This window comes from Leucopleurus acutus (assembly GCF_964270905.1).
Source record: "Leucopleurus acutus genome assembly, chromosome: 13".
NCBI classification, from domain to species: domain Eukaryota; kingdom Metazoa; phylum Chordata; class Mammalia; order Artiodactyla; family Delphinidae; genus Leucopleurus; species Leucopleurus acutus.
In genome coordinates, this window is record NC_139155.1 from 61,894,669 (window position 1) to 61,916,709 (window position 22,041).

At 47.3% G+C, this 22,041-nt stretch overlaps 1 protein-coding gene across 1 annotated transcript in view; it reads left to right on the forward strand.

Moving 5' to 3' along the window:
- Window positions 1-22,041, forward strand: part of GNAL (G protein subunit alpha L) — a 90,208-nt gene that overhangs the window by 14,203 nt on the left and 53,964 nt on the right. The window contains exons 2-4 of the mRNA XM_082853006.1: window positions 5,088-5,160; window positions 5,830-5,884; window positions 6,155-6,274. Of these exons, the coding sequence (XP_082709132.1) occupies window positions 5,088-5,160; window positions 5,830-5,884; window positions 6,155-6,274 (248 nt within the window). The remainder of the gene's footprint in view (window positions 1-5,087; window positions 5,161-5,829; window positions 5,885-6,154; window positions 6,275-22,041) is intronic.

The following is a 22,041-nucleotide window of genomic DNA, read 5'->3' on the forward strand; positions in this document are numbered from 1 at the left end:
TAGGAGTAGGGAAAAAAGGAATTAATTCAGTAAATTCTAAAATATTTGATTGCAGAGTGCTATGTACAGAAAGGGAATGTTGAAAACGTTTCCCTACTTTTCTATTTAAAAATGTAAAAAAAAAATTCACAAGATTTTTAAAGTGTGTTGTGATTAGGTCGTGGGGTGAGAATGCTGCTGAGAATGAAAATAATCCACACAGACCATTTCCACCGAGACACTAAGAAAGGAAAGAGAGAAAACAACGAACTGCAAGGTGTTAAATGACAGGAAGCAGCACGAGGGCCGTGTGCACACAGGCCACTCCACCGCCTCGGCTCCAGCTCCACCAAGTTTGTTTACAAAACTGGGCGCAGCTTTTCGTTTCTTCGGCCTGGTCACTGCATTGAGTGAGGGTTCGGCTCTCCCACTCTGCTTTGTTCCTCTTCTTTAAAATCTTTCAATGTACCTGCTCCAAATGCCTTAGAGTGCAGTTTTAACCTTTACAGTATAAAATGCTAGACCAGTTATTAACGTTTTAAAACATTGATTTTTAAAAATTAAATTCAATATGTCCGCTATCTCATGCCAGACAGCATTCTAGTCACTTTTCAAACTGGCTCAGCATCTCCTGGATCCAGGCCTGTAGTGATGTGAAACAGTTCCTTTGAATTTTTCATTTTGTTAATTAAATTTCTGCGGAGGTCCTCCTTATAACGGGAGACAAATTTTGTTCTCATTGTTATCAACGAGGACTTGGGTCCAGCTAACCAGAGAACAGCTGTGATCTTTTCGACATTTGCCAACTTCAATCGGAGGGGCTCAAACAAAAACAGATTTCAAAATTGTTATTCAAAATTCACAAAACTAAGTACAAAAGAAATTCAAATAATTCAAATGCACTTAGTCAAATGCACTAAGACTTCTGAGACACCTTGTCTTAAACATCAACAAGAGCAGGAAAACACCACTTTGTTTTACGTTTGCCCTTTCGCCCCAAACTTTGTGCCTTCCCAACCCTTCTTGCTGCCCAGGGCGTCCCCCGCCCGGCCGCCCCCTCTGCTGGCAGCGCGCTGCCGGCGGCCCTTCGCCTCCGCAGGTGGGTGTGCGCTGTGCGAGTGGTGCTGATGCTGCGCTGCCGTTGCCTAGCGACAGATGCCGGCACTGCCAGCTCCAGGCTGCTCCCCAACAGCGCCGCTCCCGCGCTCCAGGTGAGCCAGCAGGGATTCTGGATTCTGATCCCAGGGTTCAAAACTCAAATGAGGATCGGTTTCCCAGACCAGACTAGGAAAAGGCCAGGTGACTGGGGTTTTTTTTTTTTTTAAAGTGTCTTGAGCTCCTACCTGATAATAGACTATGTAAAGATGGGCTTGGCATTTCTCATCAGAAAGGTTGCATCGCTTTGTAGGCACGTAGCTTTTATGTTTTGGAGTGGTTAGCAGTGTTCTGTGCACTTACAGTGCGGACGCTGCAGCCAGGCTGCAAGGGTTTAGATCACAGACACACCTCTTATGCACCCCCTAACATTCTGTAAAATAACGGTCACAGTAGTTCCTCTTAGGGTTATTGCAAATGCTAAATAAATTGCTCCATGGAAAGGATTTAGCCCAGGGCCAGTAATCACTGGATAAGTCGTAGAAACGAGTTATTTTAACCCTAATTCCTAGATAAGAACAAGTGAAAACCTTTTGCTGTGTTTTCAGGGTTCCAGGTTTTAACTTTTTTCTCCCTTTATAAGTTTGGTGGGATTTGTTTTGTCCCCTTTTCTTCCAGCTAACAATTTATAGAAACCTTGGCATTAAAAAAAGAGACAAATCTTTTAAAACATCCCACCGCACTCTATTTTTGTACACCTGTTCTCGCCTCCGACTGCCCCGTCAGCCACCGAACAGGCCACGTGGATGTTGCCGTAGGTGAATGCTTGTGTTAACACAAGGAGTGAGGCCTCACAACAGTGCTAAACAGTGTCCCTCCACAAGCTAAAACTCTTATCCAGCTCAGAATATGGCATGGCACTGCGTGTTTGCTTCTGCTGTGTCAAGAAGAGACACTACTGCTTTTGTTTTTTAAAGAGTATTCTTATTTGGATACAGTACTAAACTGGACAAGTATTTTACGAATTTAAAATCTGATCGTCAAATTCCTTTCATGAGAACCCACACTTGGAGCGGGAGTTATCTTTGGCCTTCGTGAATTTGTTCATCCATCAAACAAAGACTCCAGGGGCATCTCCCCGGGCCAGGCACTGAACTGGGCACAGCCCAGCAGGTGTGAAGTGCAGGCTCCGCCCCGGCCCTCACTGGGTCTCGAGTCCAGTGGACATTTGAAAGAGCAACAAACAAACCGTTACAGTGTAGGCGCTGTGAGATACTGGAGAACAGAGAAGGGGCCTGGCCCTGACTGTGGAAGCAGTGGTGAGGCAGGAAGGGTGACTAAGAGTAGGTCAAGTGAAGAAGGGGACACACGTCTCGCAGAGAGTGAAGCAGCGCATGCACCCACGCCATGCACTCGGGTGTCCATGTGCAAGGGGTCAAAGGGGGGCTGGGGCAGCGCCAGGAAGGGGGGACATGAGAGCTGAAGCTGAGGAGTTTACACGGACCCAGTCTTGATGGGCCGTGGCTGGGGGCTTGGCAGTGGTGGGGACAGTGATGTGGTGAGATTTGCATTGTCACTGTGGCAGCACTGTGCAGGTGGGCCGGAATGTGTGAGCAGGAGGCCACTTGTGACATCCAGCCTGGACAGTGACCATGGCAACGGCAGATGGGGTAGAAAGAACAGGAACAATGTTTAGGAAACGGACCCAAAGGAATACGGTAACTGGGTTTGCAAGAAGGAAAAGGAGTCGGGAATGACTGCCATGTTCTGGTTGGGAAAATCAGGGGCCTTATTCACAGAGAGAGAGAGGAGCGCACTGGAGGTGTGGGTGGGCACGGGGAGGAGATCCTGGAGGCACGGAGGTGGAGGTGTGCTTGCCGCACTGGTGGTCAGGAGGGTGGGCTGGGCTGGAGGTCTTGTGTGGCCGTCGTCAGAGCCGCGTGTGCAGAGGATGGGGGAGGCAGTCAGCCCCCGAGGGCAGGGCATTACGGGGACAAGGGCTGTGCTGGGTCTGAGCCTCCTCTCCAGGTAGAGAGTGGGCGGGAAATCCAAAGGCCACGTCGGGGAAGCCGAAGGACCGGAGAGACTCCAGGAGGGTCAGAGAAGGTAAAGACCACAGTTCCTGGATGAAGTTTGACCCCGGGGGTCCACTGATGACCCCGTGAGAGTATTTCAGTGAAGCAGGTGGGCCGAAGCCAGGTGCCGGGACCTGAGGCGTGAATGGGAGGTGGGGAATGGCAAAGGGAGTCAGATCCCGGTTTTAACTCGGAGCCGGTCTGTGGGCAGGAGGACACGGCGGGGCTGACGCAGGGCCTGAGGCTGTAGGATGGGCCGTCAAATGGGACGGAGTTGAACGTGTTTGTCCGCCCGACGGAACAATCCGTAGAGAAGGAAGAAGAGAGCGGGGAGGCGGGTGAGGCCCGCGGGGCCCAGGGCGCAGGGGCAGGGGCGGCGGAGACCGCGGTCCGTGCAGGAGGCCAGGCGCGATGACCGCGAGGGAATACGGTGGAGCCGGAGGGGAGTGGGGACTTGACGGCGGCGTCAGGGCCCCTGGCCTGGAGACCCGAAACTGGTACCAGCGACGTACCAGGAGGCGACCTCCGCGGTCACGGCTCTGCGCCCCCCGCGTCCAGCAGCGCGGATGGGGAGCGCCGGGCACCCGCTCAACAGGTGGAAACCAGCAGCCGCCCTCACTGGTTCTGGCAGCGGTGCCAGGCTCGGGGCCACGGCGTCTTCCAGAAAAGTAGCAAAGCTGCTCAGAGCGCGCAGAGAGCCGGGGGCGGGAGGCACACAGGAGGCTGCGGGACGCGGCGTGGGTGCGCTGGAACCGTCTAGAACGGTAACGGGGGAAGGCGGGGTGCCCGAGCCCGGCACGGACCCTCCCCCTGATAGAATATGCATGATCATGCGCGAGGCCTCGCGCGCTGGGAGCCGGAGGCGGCGCGGGATCCGGGAGCGCACGCCCAGACCTAGTGCCGCTCGGGCTGCGAGGGAGCTGCGCGCCGCGTCCGGACCGCAAGCGGGTGAGCCTCCGGGGGGGCCCTTCGAGGGCGGCCGCCACCCCTCCAGACCCCGGGACCCGCGGCCTGGCCACCCCCGAGCCGGCTCCCCACCCCGCCGCGGAGAGGCCCTAGGGGCTCGGACCCGGGATGGGGCGCGGGTGGCCGGCGGGTGTTCGCAGTTATTGGCGGGGACCCGGTGCGCTCCGTCCCTCCGCGCCGCGTTCGGCCGCCACCGGCGGGGCCCGGGCACCGGGCCGAGCGTGCCTGCTCGGGGTATCCCCGGGCAGCGCATCGGGCGCGGGGCGAGGGGAGGGCCAGCGCCACCCAGCTGGCTCCCGCGGTCCTGCCGCCCTTGGCCCCGTCTCCGCTCACTGCTGTTTATCCAGAAGATAATTCTAAACAAATGTCTTTAAAAAGTAGTTGGCTCCGCGCGTCTTCCTTGTGTCCTCTTAGTCGAGAGTTCGCGGCGGGGAGGGGGAGGGAGAAGAAACGCCTGTTCCGATCGGAAAACACCGAGAGACCTGAGCATCTCTTTCAGCAGCGAGGAAGAGGGGCCGCCGCAGGATCCACGCACACCTACAACTCTCTACTTTTGTGCAATTCCTAATTGCGCCTGACGTCCACGCAAGCGGTCAGGCATGGGGTGTTTGGGCAACAGCAAGACGCCAGAAGACCAGGGCGTCGATGAAAAGGAAAGACGTGAGGCCAACAAAAAGATCGAGAAGCAGTTGCAGAAGGAGCGCCTGGCTTACAAAGCGACTCACCGCCTGCTGCTACTGGGTAAGGCGGGGGGCGCGTGGCGGCGCACGGCCCCAGCGGAGCGCATGGCCCGGGGCGCACGGCCTGGAGCGCGGAGAGGGCCGGGCGGGCAGGGCCCGCGCCCCCGCAGATAGCAAGAGCGCACCTGGAAACGCCCGCGTGGGGGCAGGACACTAGTTCAGTCTCGGTAGGCGTGAGAGATGGCTACGGTCCTCGGCCACAGATCACAGCATTCTCTCTGTTTGTTTGTAGGGGCTGGTGAGTCTGGGAAAAGCACTATCGTCAAACAAATGAGGATCCTGCACGTCAATGGATTTAATCCCGAGTAAGGAATGACCGATTTCGGGTTTGCTTCCCAACTGCATGCACATTTTGTCACTGCTTTCCCGGCCTCCCCAAAGTGTTTTCTCTGAACAGTTAATTTGATCTTTGAGTCGACCTTTTGGGGGAGGGGGGGCGGATATAGAAGTAAGTTGTTGAATTTGGCATATTTAGGCAAATCTTTCTTCTGGCAGTGTCTACATCAAAATAAAATAACAATATATGATTTATTAAATACTCTTGAGGTATTGATCTGCATTATTGATATTGCGCTGAGCACACTTAACCAATGTGTCTATGTATACTTCTTTCTATATCATTTGTCTGCATCTATTTCAATCAACATATGGATAGATTCAAATAAAACATATTTACAGGTGTAGCCCTGTAGTGTTTATATGCAATAGTCATGATGATTTTGCCATGTTACGTAAAACCTGTGTTGTTGTCTAGAGCTAGAGATTGTGGTGTGTGCACGTTTGTTTAGAGTCCAAACCAGTAAAGGTGGATGTTTTCCTTTTCCACATAAAAAACTTTGCACTGTTGTCCTGGGGCTAATGTTGACCTCAGGTAGTACCATTGTAGACCCCCTGCAGCTGGGAATTTAAAATCCCACTCAACTGATTTGGGGCAATGTGTAAAGTTAATTAATAACCATTCTGTTTTCATACAGGGAGAAGAAACAGAAAATTCTGGACATCCGGAAAAACGTTAAGGATGCTATTGTGGTAAGGAATTTTTTTTTTTTTTTTTTCGGCCTTGCCGTGCAGCATGCAGGATCTTAGTTCCCCGACCAGGGATTGAACCCGTGCGCCCTGCAGTGGAAGCCACTGGACTGCCAGGGAAATCCCAGGAATTTTTTTTAATATTTGTTCAGTAGTAAGGTTGCACCCTCTGCTCCCTCAAACTGCGTAGACAGAAATTATGCACTAGATTACCACACATGGAGCCTAAATGGTTTATTTATCCATGTATCTTTTTCCTTCACTCCACTTTAGACGATTGTTTCGGCGATGAGTACTATAATTCCCCCAGTTCCACTGGCCAACCCAGAAAACCAGTTTCGATCAGACTATATCAAGAGCATAGCCCCCATCACTGACTTTGAATATTCCCAGGTAAGTAAATCCTTACTGAAATATTTTAAATGGTACACGGTGGAACAGTTTTTTAACGAGGTGGCTTACTGAGAACCAACGTTAATATTATTTCATCTTTGACTTTCTTCAAAATCTAGCTCTCTGCTTAGGAGAAGTGCTTCCCTCCATACCCAAATATTAACATGTTAAAAATATTAAAGACAATAAGATTGTAAGAAATGCTTTTATGAGTATATCGGTGGGGGTGATGATCAGGGAGACAGCATACCTCTAAGAAATACTGGTAGTACTTTTTCCTCTGTGTATTCCTAAATCAACAATTAAGCCGTTTCCCAGATAACAAAAAAGTAGAAATTACACAAGCAGAGAGAAAGGCTTTATGGTGTGTGACTGCATCCTTGGGAGTAATAGAACAGAATTCAGTTCACTCTTAAAAGACATGCATCTTTCAGCTCAAATGAGAGGCGCATGCCAGCTGTAGGTCATACATGGATTACTTCTGAATGTTGACTGTATCCTGGGAAAATGTGATTTACTTCAGATCTGCAGGATTTAGGGCTGCTTTTCTAATCGCTTGGATGGCAATGTTGCTTATGCGAAAGGGTGTTATGAATATTAGTCTTCTCTTGTTTGGTGGACGTACGTTTCTTTAAAATATTGTTATTTGGTAATTTGATTAAACATGTCTTGAAGGAGAAAATAGTTTTTCAATTTCTCAGAAAATCATTTTTGTTAACAATTGTGCCCAGAGAGCATGTGTGTGTGTGCATGTGTACCCCTCCAAAACAGTATTTCAAAGTCTCCACTGCCTGGCATGGTGGTCTTGAGACATTTTTCATTCTCAGAATCCTCTTTTCTGAGGGAAGCTGATGCAGGACCCAGTGTGTAAGACAGATGGGCCCATGTGCCCCCTCCCCTCCCCTTCAGTAGAACACACCTGCCCTGTAGGCTCTGTATCCAGATGGCGGATAAGAATTACATTTTAAAGCTTTTTTTTTGCATCCTCTCATGTGATTTTTGTTTCTAATAAGCATTCCCATATAGCCAGTGGGAATTTCTAAAAAATATAAGCCTAGAATTTCTAAAAAAACAGAGGTAGCGGTGGTGAACTACCTAGAAAAGGGGGCCATGCCAGCTGGCGTGGCAGGCACAGTGTTTTTTAGTTAACTGTGTCTTTAACTGAGTGGTGTGGAGGGGGCTCAAGGAGACGATGGGGGGCCAAAGCCTTGCTTCAGCCAACTGAAGCTCTGGGTCCTCCCAGCTCACTGTGATGATTTACATATTGGAAAAGTCACCCAAGACTGCAAGGTCCTAGCTGAAATCAGGTTGTTCTTATTCAACTTCAGATTTACACATTTATAGACATGTATTTGAGTTTTAAATTTTGTCCTGCATGCTTGCCTAAAAGTCATAATAAAACATTTCCTATGTGGTTCTGATGAAGGGAAAAGTTATTCTTAGCATATAAAGAGAAATTAGCATCGAGATGTATCGATCTGTCACATCTTCTTTCTTCTGTTTATGACAAACTCACATGTGACAAGAGCTCCCAGATTCTATCTGAAATCCAGTAACTCCCACGTGGGTTACTAAGGAATCCAAAGCGCCTAATTTGCAAATGTGTTTTTGAGGTATAGCATGATTTTTAATTAAAAAAATAAAACTGAAGAAACCATTTGCATTGAAGGCATGTATTTTCGTATAGATATGTTGAGGCAACTTAAAAATGATTATCGGGGGCTTCCCTGGTGGCGCAGTGGTTGAGAGTCCACCTGCCGATGCAGGGGACACGGGTTCGTGCCCCGGTCTGGGAAGATCCCACATGCCGCGGAGCGGCTGGGCCTGTGAGCCATGGCCGCTGAGCCTGCGCGTGAGAGGCCACAATAGTGAGAAGCCCGCGTACCGCAAAAAAAAAAAAAAAAAAAAATGATTATTGGAAATCGTAATTAACTATTAATAAAATAAAAGAGAATTGGGAACCAGCAGATGCAAATGCAATTATAATACTTTTTCAGAGGTAATACTTTTTTTGGTAGTTTTTAAACCTACATTCTGTTGTCATATGTGTCTCTGTCCATGTCAAGTGAGATTATGTTTACAACTGAGCCTACACTTATATAAATGAGGAAATTAATATCTAATATATAACTTTCTTCCTGAAAATTGTATTTTAATATGCACACAGTTTTCAGTAACACTTATTCTATAGTACTCTGAAATAGTCATCACTTATATCATTAGATTAAATAGTTCTTGAATTTATGTTTTGATGATCCCCTTAAGAGTGACATTAAGACAAATCTCTGACTTATATACTAATAACACTTGGTACATTTGAAGACAATTAACTTTTGTTTAAAGAAAATGTGTATTGTAAAAGTCATAAAAGTAGAGCTAACTCAAGTATTTCAGTAGTAAACATAACACGAATTTACTAAGTCTAGTACTTTTTTTGGATTAAATCCTTGAGAAAGTCTGTGTCGCAATCCAATTCCTTGAGGATCTTGTTTATTTTCCTGTAGATCTAGAACAATTTTTGAACCAAATATGTCCTATCATTAAAAGTTAATTTCAGAGTTATTTAATTTTAGAAGGAAGACTTAGAATGTTTAAGATTCTTCTTTATTATTAAGAATTTGAGATTCTACCTGAGATTACTCTTTATAATGAAAAATCTACAGTATCTTAGTAGAATCCTAAGGATTTCCTCTAAGAATGTCACACTTGGGTTTACTCTTTACATTGCCTCCTACTTGAATTTCAGTTGGATTATAGAAAGAAGAGTGAGGCTGGCGGGTGGCCTGCCTAGGGGATGGTGCCGGGGGAAGTCAGGGCCAGCATCAGGGCCACAGATCTCACTGGCCTCTTAGGCCTGGTCTGTCCCGACCTGGAAGGGCTCTGGAGCCCTCTCAGAGGGGATTTTCGTGACCTGAGTGTTTTATCAAGGTCGCTCTGGCCTTTGGCGGAGACGGGCTCTGGGGAGGAAGAGGTGACTCCTGTGACAGTCCGGATGGCAAACACCGGGGCAGACTGGGTGGCCTGGGATGGCTCACTGGCCGTTGCCTGTTCACAGCGTTTTGCTCATGAGCACGCCAGATCACCTCCACTCTGGACAGGGCTCCACCCGGGACCCCTTCCTGGGACGGCACCCCGTCTGTGCACCCAGCCCATCGACACGGGAAGCAGTAGGAAATACACAGGCTCAGGTGGTGGTCCTGAGAGAACGCACATCACCTGATCATTTACAAAGTGGGAAAATACTGTGGTTGCCCCCGCACTTCCCAAAACTCTTCGCACAATACTGGACAAAATCACTGACGGATTAAATTGGAGTATTAACTTGTGCGTTTGGTATTTTCTTCCCAAAATGTGGTTATTTTATTAGCTCCCTTAAAAGTGTGTTTTGCTGGCATTTATAAGGGTCAGTGGATAAGTGAGGCTTAGTGAGAAATGTGAAAGCGGTCGGGTCAGTCAGTACTCTGTTATCACCACCCATTTCCTAAGTGAACATTTATCAGAATCGCATGTGGTCACACACCCGGAGAGCAGGCGTTACTCTTCCCAGCAAACATTTGCTTGGGGTGCAGGCCAGCTCGCCAGAGTGGACCTGGCCTTCCCCGGGAGCCTGCCCGCCCACCGTGGGCCTTGGCTCCACTTCAGAGCAAGTTGTGACCTGGAGCAAGAGGCCTCCCGCTCGGCGGACAACAGGGTGGGAGCTGGGCTTCCTGGGGCAGCGCTGCGGAGGGCGATGGGCTGGGAGCCCTGCCAGGTGCCAGCGCCGGTGGCTCCCAGCTGCCGCTCCTTTGGGGAATATATGCAGAATCCTGATTCACACCATCCAGGCTAGTGGTTTTCCTTGTGATATTTTAAGCAACTGAACCCTCTCGCTCCCCCACCCCAAAAAGCCTTTGAAGCCCACTGTACAAGTCAGGTAGGAGCGCCCAGGCCGCAGCCCCACGGGGACCCCCAGCATCTGCCCTGGACCCCACCAGGCACCGTCGGAAACCACAGGGGGGTGGGGTGGCGGGTGGCGCCAGAGCCAGACCACCTGGGCCCAGATCAGACCCGTGGCTGGATCTGAGCAGTGTCCCCAACGCCTCCCAGCCTGCCTGGGGGTGTCTCAGCTGTCCCCAAGGGACGATCCTTGCCTCTCAGATTACAGAAGCCCAGGTGAGAGCCCGCCCAGGTAACCCCTGCCTGGTCTCCGTCACCAGCAGCCCCCAAACACTGAGACACTGTATGTGCCAGGCGCTTTGCTAAGTGTTAGGAGCACAGAATAGCGATGAATCAGAAGGTCTTGCCATATAGTGAGAGACAGATCATAAACAGAAAATTCCAATACGCCAGGGTAGTGCTGTGAGGCCACAGCAAACAAAGAGGAAAGAGGACTTACTGTCTAAGGAAGCACTCAGGTACCCTGCTTCCTTGTCAGAAGTACAAGCTACCCGGACTAGCGCATCGATATTAACACATCCAGGAGTCTAATCTTCTCAACAAGTATGACCAAAGAGTCGACCAGAATTGCCAATACCTTATAGTTTGCAAAGTCCCACCCTGCCCTCTTCCTCTCCCTGCACCTTAGTTTCAGTCAGATTCTCCTAAACCGGCCCTGGTCCTCCTGCTTTGCCACCTTCTCTGCCCACCTCTGTCCTGCCCTCCAGGTGGCCTCAACGGCCACAGGTTCTCTGAGGCCCCTGGACGCACCTGTATTTGCGAGATCTCAGATCTCAGTCAGACCTTCTACCTTGCCCCTGGGGTTCCAGGTCCCACCCAGTTTTGCCACAAGTTCCAACAAGCTTCTGGCTGTTCTTCCAACCGAGCACTCCCCCACACGCCTCTGCCTTGTGCTGCCTGGTGATGGGGGCTGAGCCGGTCCCCACCCACAGGGAGCTCACACCGAAATGTCCCATTTCCAGAGCCGGTGTCTTTTCAGGCCACTTACCCGCATTTTGAATTTTCGTAAATAAAATATTTAAAATGTCCTAGGGTATGTTCTCTAGTTATTAAACAAAAAAACCTCATCCAGGGACCGCCCTCTGTCTGTGCCCCTGGAATGTGCTCAGGGGCTGGTCTGAATTGGGAGGGGGCGCTTTCTCCATCAGAGGCCTGCCTCCAGGACTCCCATGGCTTCTGTCCAAACGCTGCCAGGAGGAGGGTGGCTCAGGCAGTTAGCGCTTAGATCCGTCCTGCACGTTCCTTGTGCTGGGGAAAGGAAGGGCTGTCCTTTTAGTAAAAGATCCCAGTTAGATAATTAGTCACACTAGGGCTTCACAGAAGATACTTTTTTAAAATTCCATCTTCTTCTTTGAAATATTATCACAAGGGATATTCCTAATAAATAATAACTTTTTTTGAAGCAATTTTCAACTTACCCCCAAAATGCAAAAGTAGGACAAAGAACTCCCATACCCCGCACCCAGGTTCATCAAGAGGTAACCTCTGGCCACATTTGCTCTCTGGCCCTGTCTATACTAAAGCACACCTTTACGAGCCATTTGATAGCTGGTTGCAGCCATCATGCTCCCCATAAATACTTCAGTGTGTATTTCCTACAAACAAGGCCCTCCGCTTGTATAACCAAAGCACAGTTATCAAAATTAGGGGATTTAGCATGAATACAATGCCTATGCAGATTTCACCAGTTGTCCCAATAATTATAGTGAAATTATAGTAATAATAATAATTCTGTCGGTAACCCTGGTCAATAATCCAATGCAGGGTCTAGTGGCCTTCCCAGTGGTTGGGGACATTAACTCTGGTCACTTAGTGAAGGTGGGGTCTGCCTCTTTCTCCTCTGTAAAGTTACCTCCCCCTCTTGTAGCTCATGAGTACGTTTGGGGAATATCCTTTGAGACTGTGTAGACACCCTGTTCTTTTCAAACCTTCCACACTCTCATTTTAGCGCACTAATAAATTTCATCCACAATAAATATTTAAGAGGGAAAGCTGTTGACAATTCTTTCAATTATTTCTAAATCCCATGAAGAGAAGTAAATAGAGTGTGGAGCCTGGTGCTGCCTTGCGTACGATAAAAAGCTTGTCATTCATGCTGTTAACAATCAGAGTTTGTGAGGGTCCCTCAGAGCAGCGTCCTCTCATCTATACCCTCACGGCGAGAAATCTGGGCTGAAACCGCGAGACACATTTTCCCTAAAGTATTTTTCTTTATAGAAAATACACTCTAAGGGTTACAAAGAAAGGCAACATTTTTTGAAAATTCCTTGGAGAAGATGTCACTGAAACTTCAGATCCTTTGAAAGTGTGAGATTTTTGTTGTCAGGGTTCCCCTCAAATTTGGATGTATTGGAAGTTTGTCATCAGGTTTACCAAAGCAAAGTTCACTTCTGAGGACACTTGCACTTTTCAGAAGCATTTGACATTAAAAATACCATAGTAATGGGGCATTTTGTCCTTACCATTGCAGTTTTATTTTTATTTTATTGACGTATAGTTGACTTACAATGTTGTATTAATTTCTGCTGTACAGCAAAGTGACGCAGTTATGTGTATGTGTATATATATATATACTCTTGTTCATATTCTTTTCCATTATGGTTTATCCCAGGATATTGAATATAGCTCCCTGTGCTATACAGTAGGACCTTGTTGTTTATCCATTGTATATACAATAGTTTGCGTCTGCTCATCTCAAACCCCCAGTCCTTCTCTCCCCCACCCCACCTTCCCCTTGACAACCACAAGTCTGTTCTCTATGTCTGTGAGTCTGTTTCTGTCCCGTAGATAAGTTCATGTCGTATTTTAGATTCCACATATAAGTGATATCATATGGTATTTGTCTTTCTCTGTCTGACTTACTTAATATAATAATCTCTAGGTCTATCCATGTTGCTGCAAATGGCATTATTTCATTCTTTTTAAGGCTGCGTAATATTCCTTACCTTTGCAGTTTTATGTAACTCTGAGAGAAAACGTTTTTACCTTTTCATCTGTCTCTCCGGAAACGGAGGAAGGAGCGAATGAGTTGATCTTCTTGTGTCAAATTAAGGCTTGAGTGAGTCAACACACGTGGCTTATGACACAGGTACATGAGGTTTTCAGAAGCAGAAAAATGAAGTTGCTCCTGAAAAGATTCCTTTGAAACACTGACTTTTCAAGTTTTTAGTTTTGCATGAGAATGTCATCCATGAATATGTGGGGTTTTTCTTCACCTCTTAAAATAATCCCACACAGTTTTTATCCTGTCCTTTATTACGGCATATAGATTGAATTAAATCAACTTCACATGTAACGTTCTCACTGCACATAGCAATTTCATGTTTTAAGTTGTATTTGTATTTGTTTGAATAGGAAGTGTCTGTGTGTGGCACAAAATCCAAAAGATAGGAAAGAATGACAAGTCCTTCCTCACTCCTGCCCCCAGGCACCCACATGTCGTCCCAAGAGACAGCCAAGGTGACGTAAAATCGACTTAGGGTCCTCGAAGAGCAATCTTTTAAACATATTTTGATCTCATAGCAAATAGTTATAAAATGTCATTGCAGTTAATCTTATCAGTATGGAGAAAATATCTAGCCTGAATTGCCAAGTAAGCATTTTTTCAAATAACATTTAACATTAAAGTAAATTGTATTGAAACTGTTTTGATGCCGAGACAAAATGCCAGAGTGGATGGTGACGAAAATAAGAGAGGTTTATTAGGCATCCATAAAATACTGAGATTTTAAAGTGCAGAAGCTGCAGGCGTCATCCTTGGAGGGAAACCACAAATGACACAGTTAAGCAGAGCAGGACACGGGAGGGCACTTTACCTCTGGGTTCTGTGTGGTGGGTGACCTCTTCGGTCTGACCCCATCCCGCCTTGGCTTTAGGACACACCGTCTCCCCCGACACCCAGCTTCCTTTCACAGACCTCATTGGAAGTTTCTGCCCAGGAGAAAGCCCTAAAAATACGTAAAGGTATTTTCCATGTCCTATTCTTCTGAAAAGGGCAAGTGTCCCCAGGTGCGACGTGCTTTCCTCCATCTGCAGGTCATTCCCCAGCTCTGGCTCTTTCCACCTTGAAAACCCGCCTGCTGATTTTTCTTCCTCTATTTGAAAAGCTCAGATTCCCGAGAGCACAGTGTTCACGCTGTATATTTGCCCTTATTTAAATAGTGATTTGCCAGGGTCCGTCCTGAGCACTCAGTAAGCACCCAGTTAATGCTGAGTGATCAGAATAACTAAAGAAACAAGTTATTGGCCGCTTTTAAATCCCTCCAACTAACAAGGCTAGAGTTACTTAGAAAGCAGATTATGTGTCATGATTCCAAATGCTTAACGTTTACGCCTGTCCTTTTATCTGAAGCTCACATCATGACTAGTCATGTTGAGTTTTGCCAGTAAACATGCATTTACGGGGTGTGGGAGTCTCTTCCCCTTGCTTGGCACGGCATGTGGCATATAGTTATGCTCTGAAAAAGTGCTCGAAAATCGCGTGTTTGCCATGTGCTCAGTGCTACACTTAGGACCGTGAGTTACGCTAAGAAACTCTGAGTTATGACTTCTCACCTCCAGGAACTTACGACTTAATGAAGAAACAACATGTTCGTAATGTGTAACATCTGTAACATATAATACGTAACATAGAATTAATGAACAATAAAGTATCCTGTAATGTCAGGCTACCTTCTGTGGGGTATACTGGAAACTCTGCACCCATTCAGGGAAGAAGACCCGTAAGAACCACAGGTGCTCAGACCACAGGCTTGGTGACCATGCCCTGGGGGAGAGGGGCTTCCTGGGCTAGTAATAGTGTCACCAGCAGAGCAGTAAGAACTGAGGGTCGTGGTGGGGAGGACCCAGCACAAGTCAGAGGTATGTATTGAAGGGAGATGGAGCATTACAGAGGTGGGACATCGACCCCCAAACTAACTGGCACACTCAATCAGATGAGTGTCGGTAGAAGAATGACAATTGATATTTGAGCTTTCATTTTTATCAGCTACAACGTTAAAGGATTTATGGAGTTATCATCATTTATTCTCATCCACAGTAGTGTGTTCATTACCCAGAAGAACACCTTTTACTACAAGTTGGCTGATTTGAGAAATTACTAGGGGGTTCCTACACCACTTTCCCAAGCCTCTGCTCCTTAGTTTCCCAAACCCTCTCCTGAATTTTAGACATTGTCTAAATGTCCCATTGCTTTACATAGTAAATAATGGCATATCATTTCAAAGTATTCAGTATTAAATTTTTAAGGGTATTTTTAATAGTTCTTAAACCATTGTATTTTGATTTGTTTCTTTGTTAAACTGTGTCATCACCTCCCAAAGAAACTCAAACGGCACCAACTGGCATCTTTAGCTGCTTGAAAGAATTTAGGTGATAAAGGTTATCATCCATGTTTCTTATTTCTACGGTTAAAAAATTATAAGTAAGTTGTACGTCATATCCATATCATCACATAAATTCCTCTAATTCGCTAGAAGTTAAAATCTTTCAAATCGGCCTTCATCCGCTTTATCTGAAGAGGCATCCTATTTGATTTTTTTTCAGTGATGGCCTGATATGTGTCAGGAACCGTGTTAGGCGTTGGAAGTACCAGTGTGAATGCATGCCCGTCTGCATGTCTGTGAGGAATAACAGGGTGCGTGCAGAGTTCAATAAATAATTAGGAAAGGTTCGCACGTGGGTGCAGGGGAGGAGGGATTGCTGGTGAGGTTTGGGTGGCTCGGTCCCAGGGGAGCCTGGACTGACTTGTGGACAGGTCCACAGGTCGACCGGGGACAGAGGGCAGTGTGGCCAGAGTGTACAGTGGGGGATGCATCCAAGGGGTCCGTCTCCCAAATCCCTACATCATATGAAGAACTTAGAGAGTCTAGCCCTGCAGAAGGACCATGGCCAGATGGTCTTGGAGTCCCAGCCCTCATGAAGCTAATATTTAGGTAATTCAGCTGGAGACTTTTACACTAACTGCAGTGTAACATTTCATAGTATGACTATTATGGTAGAAATAAAAGCACCAGTGCCGGTAGTAGAAAAGAATTCGGAGGCATTTAAATGGTTGTGCCTCAATAGAAAGATTGTCTTACATTGTTCTGGTTGATTGCATGGAGAGTACATTTGAAACTACTTAGTATTCAAGCTAGATTACTAGCCATGCTTCTCTTTGGTTCTCTTTACCAAGAAGTCTGGGAGAGTGAGCGTGTGAGGCTTCTGCCTCTAGCCTTGTTCTGTGCCCTCTGGAGCCCCCAGCCCTGCTGCGGCGTCAGCGGGTCCTGGGTCGGGCACACCTGGCAGCCCACCTGGTGTTGACGGTGCCCCTTGTCTACACTCTGGCGGCTGCTCCTTGAATCTCGGCCTTTCAGCTGGTCGTGACTTCAGGGTGTCTGGTCCAGGTCTCACTTTGTAGACCGGCACAGAGTCTTGCGGGGGGTGTCACCCAGGCGTGCTGCCCTGGAGGTTGGGTCAGGACAACGACAGTCTTCTGACCCCCAAAGGCGGTCTGCTCACCATCCTTATCCGTGTGTGGGTCGGACCCACATTTGTACAGAGGAGCTTTATGATCTGTTCAACAGAAACATAAGAAATTGCCCACGTGTGGCCATTTTTGACCTACAACATGGCCGCTTCATAAGGTTCAACCTTGTGGATTTCGTGCCACCTGCCAGCCTCGGTCCCTTCGGTCGCCTGGTCCCTTGCCCTGCATCTGTGTGGCGGGTGCCCCCGAGGGGCCCAGCTCTGTCCTCTCAGTCCTGGGCTCCCTCCTCAGGGCTGCCTTTCACTCTGGTCACTTCCGTCACCCCCACCGCCAACCCCGAGGTGCTTCCCTCCCATCCCAGGTCTCTTCCTGTGTTTGGGCAGAAACCTTCCAACCAGCCCCGTCTCCTGGAAGACCCCCCACCGTGAGATGAGAGGCAGCCCCAGTGTCCCCCCTGAAGCCAGTGTCCCCCCCCGAAGCCGTGTGCTCACGTGTCCCACGCCCACTCCCCACCTGGTGCCTCTCATTCCTGCGCCTTCAGTGCTGGTTTAGCCAAAGCCACAAATTTTGGGTAACTAAGCATGTAATGTGTTTGCTTATCTACAGTTGTAACAACTACAGGTTCACGCAGTCTGTTTAAAGGACTTTGTGTGAAATCACCCCAAAAGAGCCTCAGTGTATGTTGGGGTGGGAGAGAAACAGGATGCTCTCTGCATAACAAGTCTCTGAAATAATTCCCTTAGTCAGCTCGGTGTCCTTTCTGGAGGCTCTTTTTTGAAAAGAAAGGAAGCAGAGTAGTACCAAAATTCTAATCATAAGAGCTTGACATATATAATTATATAAAAGCCGTTGTATCTGAATCATTCTGGTGGATACAGTAAAAGTTCCTCAACCTTGTGTCTGAGGATGCAGTCTCTGTGGTTCCTGTCCCGTCTCTGCCTCCTCCTGCAATCTTGGGAAAGTTGAGGAGCATCTCAGGGCTCAGTTTTCTCATCTGTAAAATGGGGTCAGTAATAATGACGCCTGTCTCATGAAACTGTGACGGGAATTCAGTACAGTCATGCATCTAAGTGCTCGGGCTTGTGTCTGGATGCTGCAAACGTCCAACAGACGTCAGCCGTCATCCTGGTTGCCCTTTCATGTGATATTTGTAAATGTATGTACACTGCCTTCTGAGATGTTGCCACATGCTCAGCTTTGGAAACTTCACTCAGGGATTTTGTCATCAAATCACGCAGAGAACCCTGTTGCTGATGAAAGGAGAGTTGAGACCTTACATCTCTCCTGAGGATGGCAGTGAGCTCTCAGTGTCCTTGCTGGATTCCTGAGACCAGCAGGGCCCTGGGGAGCAGGGAGACGGGAGCCTCCACGAGGCTGGGATGGAGCCCGACCGTCCCCGCTGTTGGATGTCCGAGCTGCACACAGGCTGCCCCGTCTGACGGCACCTCTGGGAGTGGTCCCAGAACAAGCCTGCCTCTGACTAACGGGTCTGGCTGTGGTGTTTGCAGGGGCCTCTCTTCTGCAGCTTTTCCAGGATTGGGTTGCATGGGCAGAGTCAAAAATACTATACTCTGCAGAAAACGTTTTGATCTGGGATAAATTCATAGTTTAGAATAAAAATGTAAAGAAAAACAAAATTGGGATTTTAAAATACATAAAAGCCTATCAAAAATTTTTTTCTCCCCCTCGGTTTTCATCCTTTTTTGGCAATGTTGGTCAATCAGCTTGATACAAGTGAAAATAAGGCCTCAGCTCCCAAAGCCCTCAGGCCACATCCTGTCCTGAATCCAGTGGTCACAGCATCTCTGTCATCCTCCCTGCATACCTCAGGAGACAGGAGCTCGGAGAAGGCGGTTGACTGGTCCAGGGTCAGAGCTGGGATCTGGGAGCAGGTGGTCGGGGCTGGAGCCCGGTGGTCTGACTCTGGAGCCTGCTGTGTGGCCTTCCTGGGCTCGGGAACTGCTGGTCCATCCTGATCGCTGGGTCAGCCTCATTCCAGCTGAGGGTGTAGGGGTGGGGGCTTGGTCAGGCCACGTGCAGCCCCTCGGAGCAGCCTGGAAAGGGGAAATTTCCTGGAAGAACAGGGTGTTCTCTGGAGTCACTCCGGTCCACCTCTAGTGGTGCTGTAAACAGTCAGCTTTGGTGGCCACTCAGTTCTCTTAGGAGCAAAAATGCAAGTGAATGAAAATGAAAGTTGGGAATTATTGGATCGTTCACTCATTCAAGTAGAATTTCCTGAAGGCCTCCTGGGTGAAGGCTAGGGTGGCCTGGAAAATGGAACATCCCAGTGACCAAGACACGGTCCTGCCCCGAAGGGCACGTCATTCACCCGACTTTCACTGCAAGTTGGCCATTTCCACGGGCACACTCTTGCAGCTCTGTTCATTCCCTTGCATCATACTGCAAACATTTAGCTGTGCGGTCAATTAATTAATCAAGGTGGAAAGTATCAACCAGGGATTATTTTTCTACTCCCTTGAAGAAGCGTCGTGCAGCTTCCTGAGCTGGTGAAAGACGCCTCTAATAATTTGTTGTTGTTGTTTATGAACTAAATAGGCCATTAGAACGTGGATCGTCACCCCATTAGGGCCTCTTCCCAGCTTTTGGTTTATACTCTTCCTTGGGGTCTCAGATGGCTCGTGTTACATTGCTCGGACATAGTATAAAAATATCTCTGTGATAGGGACCTCCCTGGCGGTCAAGTGGTTAAGACTTCGCTTCCAATGCAGGGGGTGCAGGTTCCATCCCTGGTCAGGGAGCTAAGATCCCACATGCCTTGCGACCAAAAAACCAAAACATAAAACAGAAGCAGTATTGTAACAAATTCAGTAAAGACTTTTAAAATGGTCCACATGAAAAAAATCTAAAATCTCTGTGGTAAGTTTCAATTTTTAACTTTTTAAACTTCTTTTCATACTCTGACACCCGAAATTATTCTATAGGAACTTGAGTCCAGTCCCTAAAGTAGAGGGATTTTTGCATCGTCACGTCCGTGCCCTCCTGGCCAGGTATTTATCCCTGTGTGCTGTTGGTACATATTTGAATTCTATTATGTAAGCCCATCTTTTAGAGAAAATAACTAAAAATTTTTATAATGTGCCTGATATTTTAGAAAGGATAAGGTTTTGTCACATTTAAGATGTGCTAACTCTGGGACTTTAGGTATTTTCAGGTCTTCAAAAAAGTCAATGCTTATGGGAGCCTCTTTGGCTCTTTAAAATAAAATATTCCAGCTGTAAGTGGAAGGATGGGGCCTCTCTCCAAACAGTTTTCAGAATTATTCCAACCAGCCCCAGTGAAGTCAGGTGCAGCACGGCGAGCCCAAGATCTAAAGGACTTGACTCAGTTCTTGGCCAGACACAGTCTCTTAGCCAACTTGCCTTTCAATTTTCCCGTGTGTAAAATGGGGACGGTAATACGTGCTTCGTGTCTGAGAATGAATTAGATCTCATGAGAAAGCTCGGTAATTTAAAGAACAGAATAGCCGTGAATCATTATGGTTACTACCGTTGGCCAAGTTGAAATACGAGAACCAGAAAGGGACTTGGAATTACAATAAAAATTAGCAGGAAATCCAATTTGATGTACACACTGCTGCCAACCCCACTCCCCTCCCGTAAGACCTGGGCCACCCCAAGGCCTAAGTGACTGATGGCAGGTGTTATCCTCCAGGTGTCTGTCATTTTAACCGACTCAGAGCCTGGGACCGCAGGATTGATATTCTACAAGTTCAATTTTAAATATCAACCAGTGAATGACTAAAACTTCTCAGTGCTTTTTACGGCTGTTTCAAATTAGAGTTTAAGTGTAGGGAAAATATGTTTTCTTTTTCGTTATAGACGTTTCCTCTTATAGGCATCTTTTCAACATGCCACATCCATGGTCGCTGCAAATTAAGCATCCCCTGACCTATACATAAGAAAGTGGACTCAGAAATGCCTAACCATTGATGTACAGCTCTGAACAACTCTGAAGTTTCCTTTGTGTCACCCAAGCCAGGGAGCCCAAGCCAGAGTTGAGGGAGCCTAACCCAGGATTGAGGGAGCCTTATTACCATACACCTTTAAAAATGTGGAATCTCTGAAATTGCCATGTGTCTTATAATAGCTATGCACATTTACTGTGACAGCATTCTCCTCCCATACACCCCCTCACCCCCCAAAATCTATTATTATAACTGTAGTACATCCAGAATGGAGAAAATACAGCATTTTGTGGAAAATTAAATATCATATTGCTTCGAAAAAAGGAAAAGAACAGTTGTAAACATTTCCTTGGCTAATTACATAATTCTTAAAAAAATATCATTTTACATAATGAACAAATTACTGAGTTCTTTGAAGAGAAACCTTGTCCTTTGTGGTATATATGTGTATATATATATATGTATATATAATTAAAGTGACTGAAAATCTCTATTTGATAAGCAATATGGAAAGGAAATTCTGAGTTGCACATGATAGAATCCCCAAGGTACTGGATGTTTCTTTATTCTGCCATTTTTGAGGAAAACCTAGGAGATTTCTGGCTACTGCAGGGATTACAGTGGATTTCAGAATTAAGTTCGTTTTAATTAATAAGTGTTATCGTGAGGAATATATAACAGGAAACGTAGTGGCACTGTTCTTAGAACCAAAGGCTGGAACAGCACATCCCATCCATAGGATAGTGGACACAGACCCTGCGGGGACCAAGGAGGGTGGGTGCAGCAGCAGTGGATCCCACCCCCATCACGACATGGGTGGGTCTCCGTGTCTTTATGGTGAATGAAGAACTGAAGTGATGAAAGGTTATATAGAATACAGTACTCTTATATGAAGTTCAAAAACAAGCAAAACTGGGCTTCCCTGGTGGCGCAGTGGTTGAGAGTCTGCCTGCCGATGCAGGGGATACGGGTTCGTGCCCCGGTCCGGGAAGATCCCACATGCTGCGGAGCGGCTAGGCTCGTGAGCCGTTGCCGCTGAGCCTGCGCGTCCGGAGCCTGTGCTCCGCAACAGGAGAGGCCACAACAGTGAGAGGCCCGCGTACCAAAAAATAAAAAAATAAAAAAATAACAAGCAAAACTAAGTACCGTATTGTTTCAGCGCACATATATTTGTGATAATTTTTGTAAGAGAGAAGAGAATGAGCATCACAGTACTCGGGGTGGGCGCGAGGAGGCAGGAGAGGGCTGCAGAAGGTGAACATCAGTTATCCATCACGCTGGGTGCGGGGGATGGGAGGGGCTCAGAGTGTTCTCTGTATTATAAACAAATACGTAACAAAACAAAGGCAAAGAGGGCCCTGTGTCATTCCCCAATTCTGCTCACCTGCAGTCCCCATTAAAAAGAAATTGGAGTTTTCTAATTTATTAGCATAGATT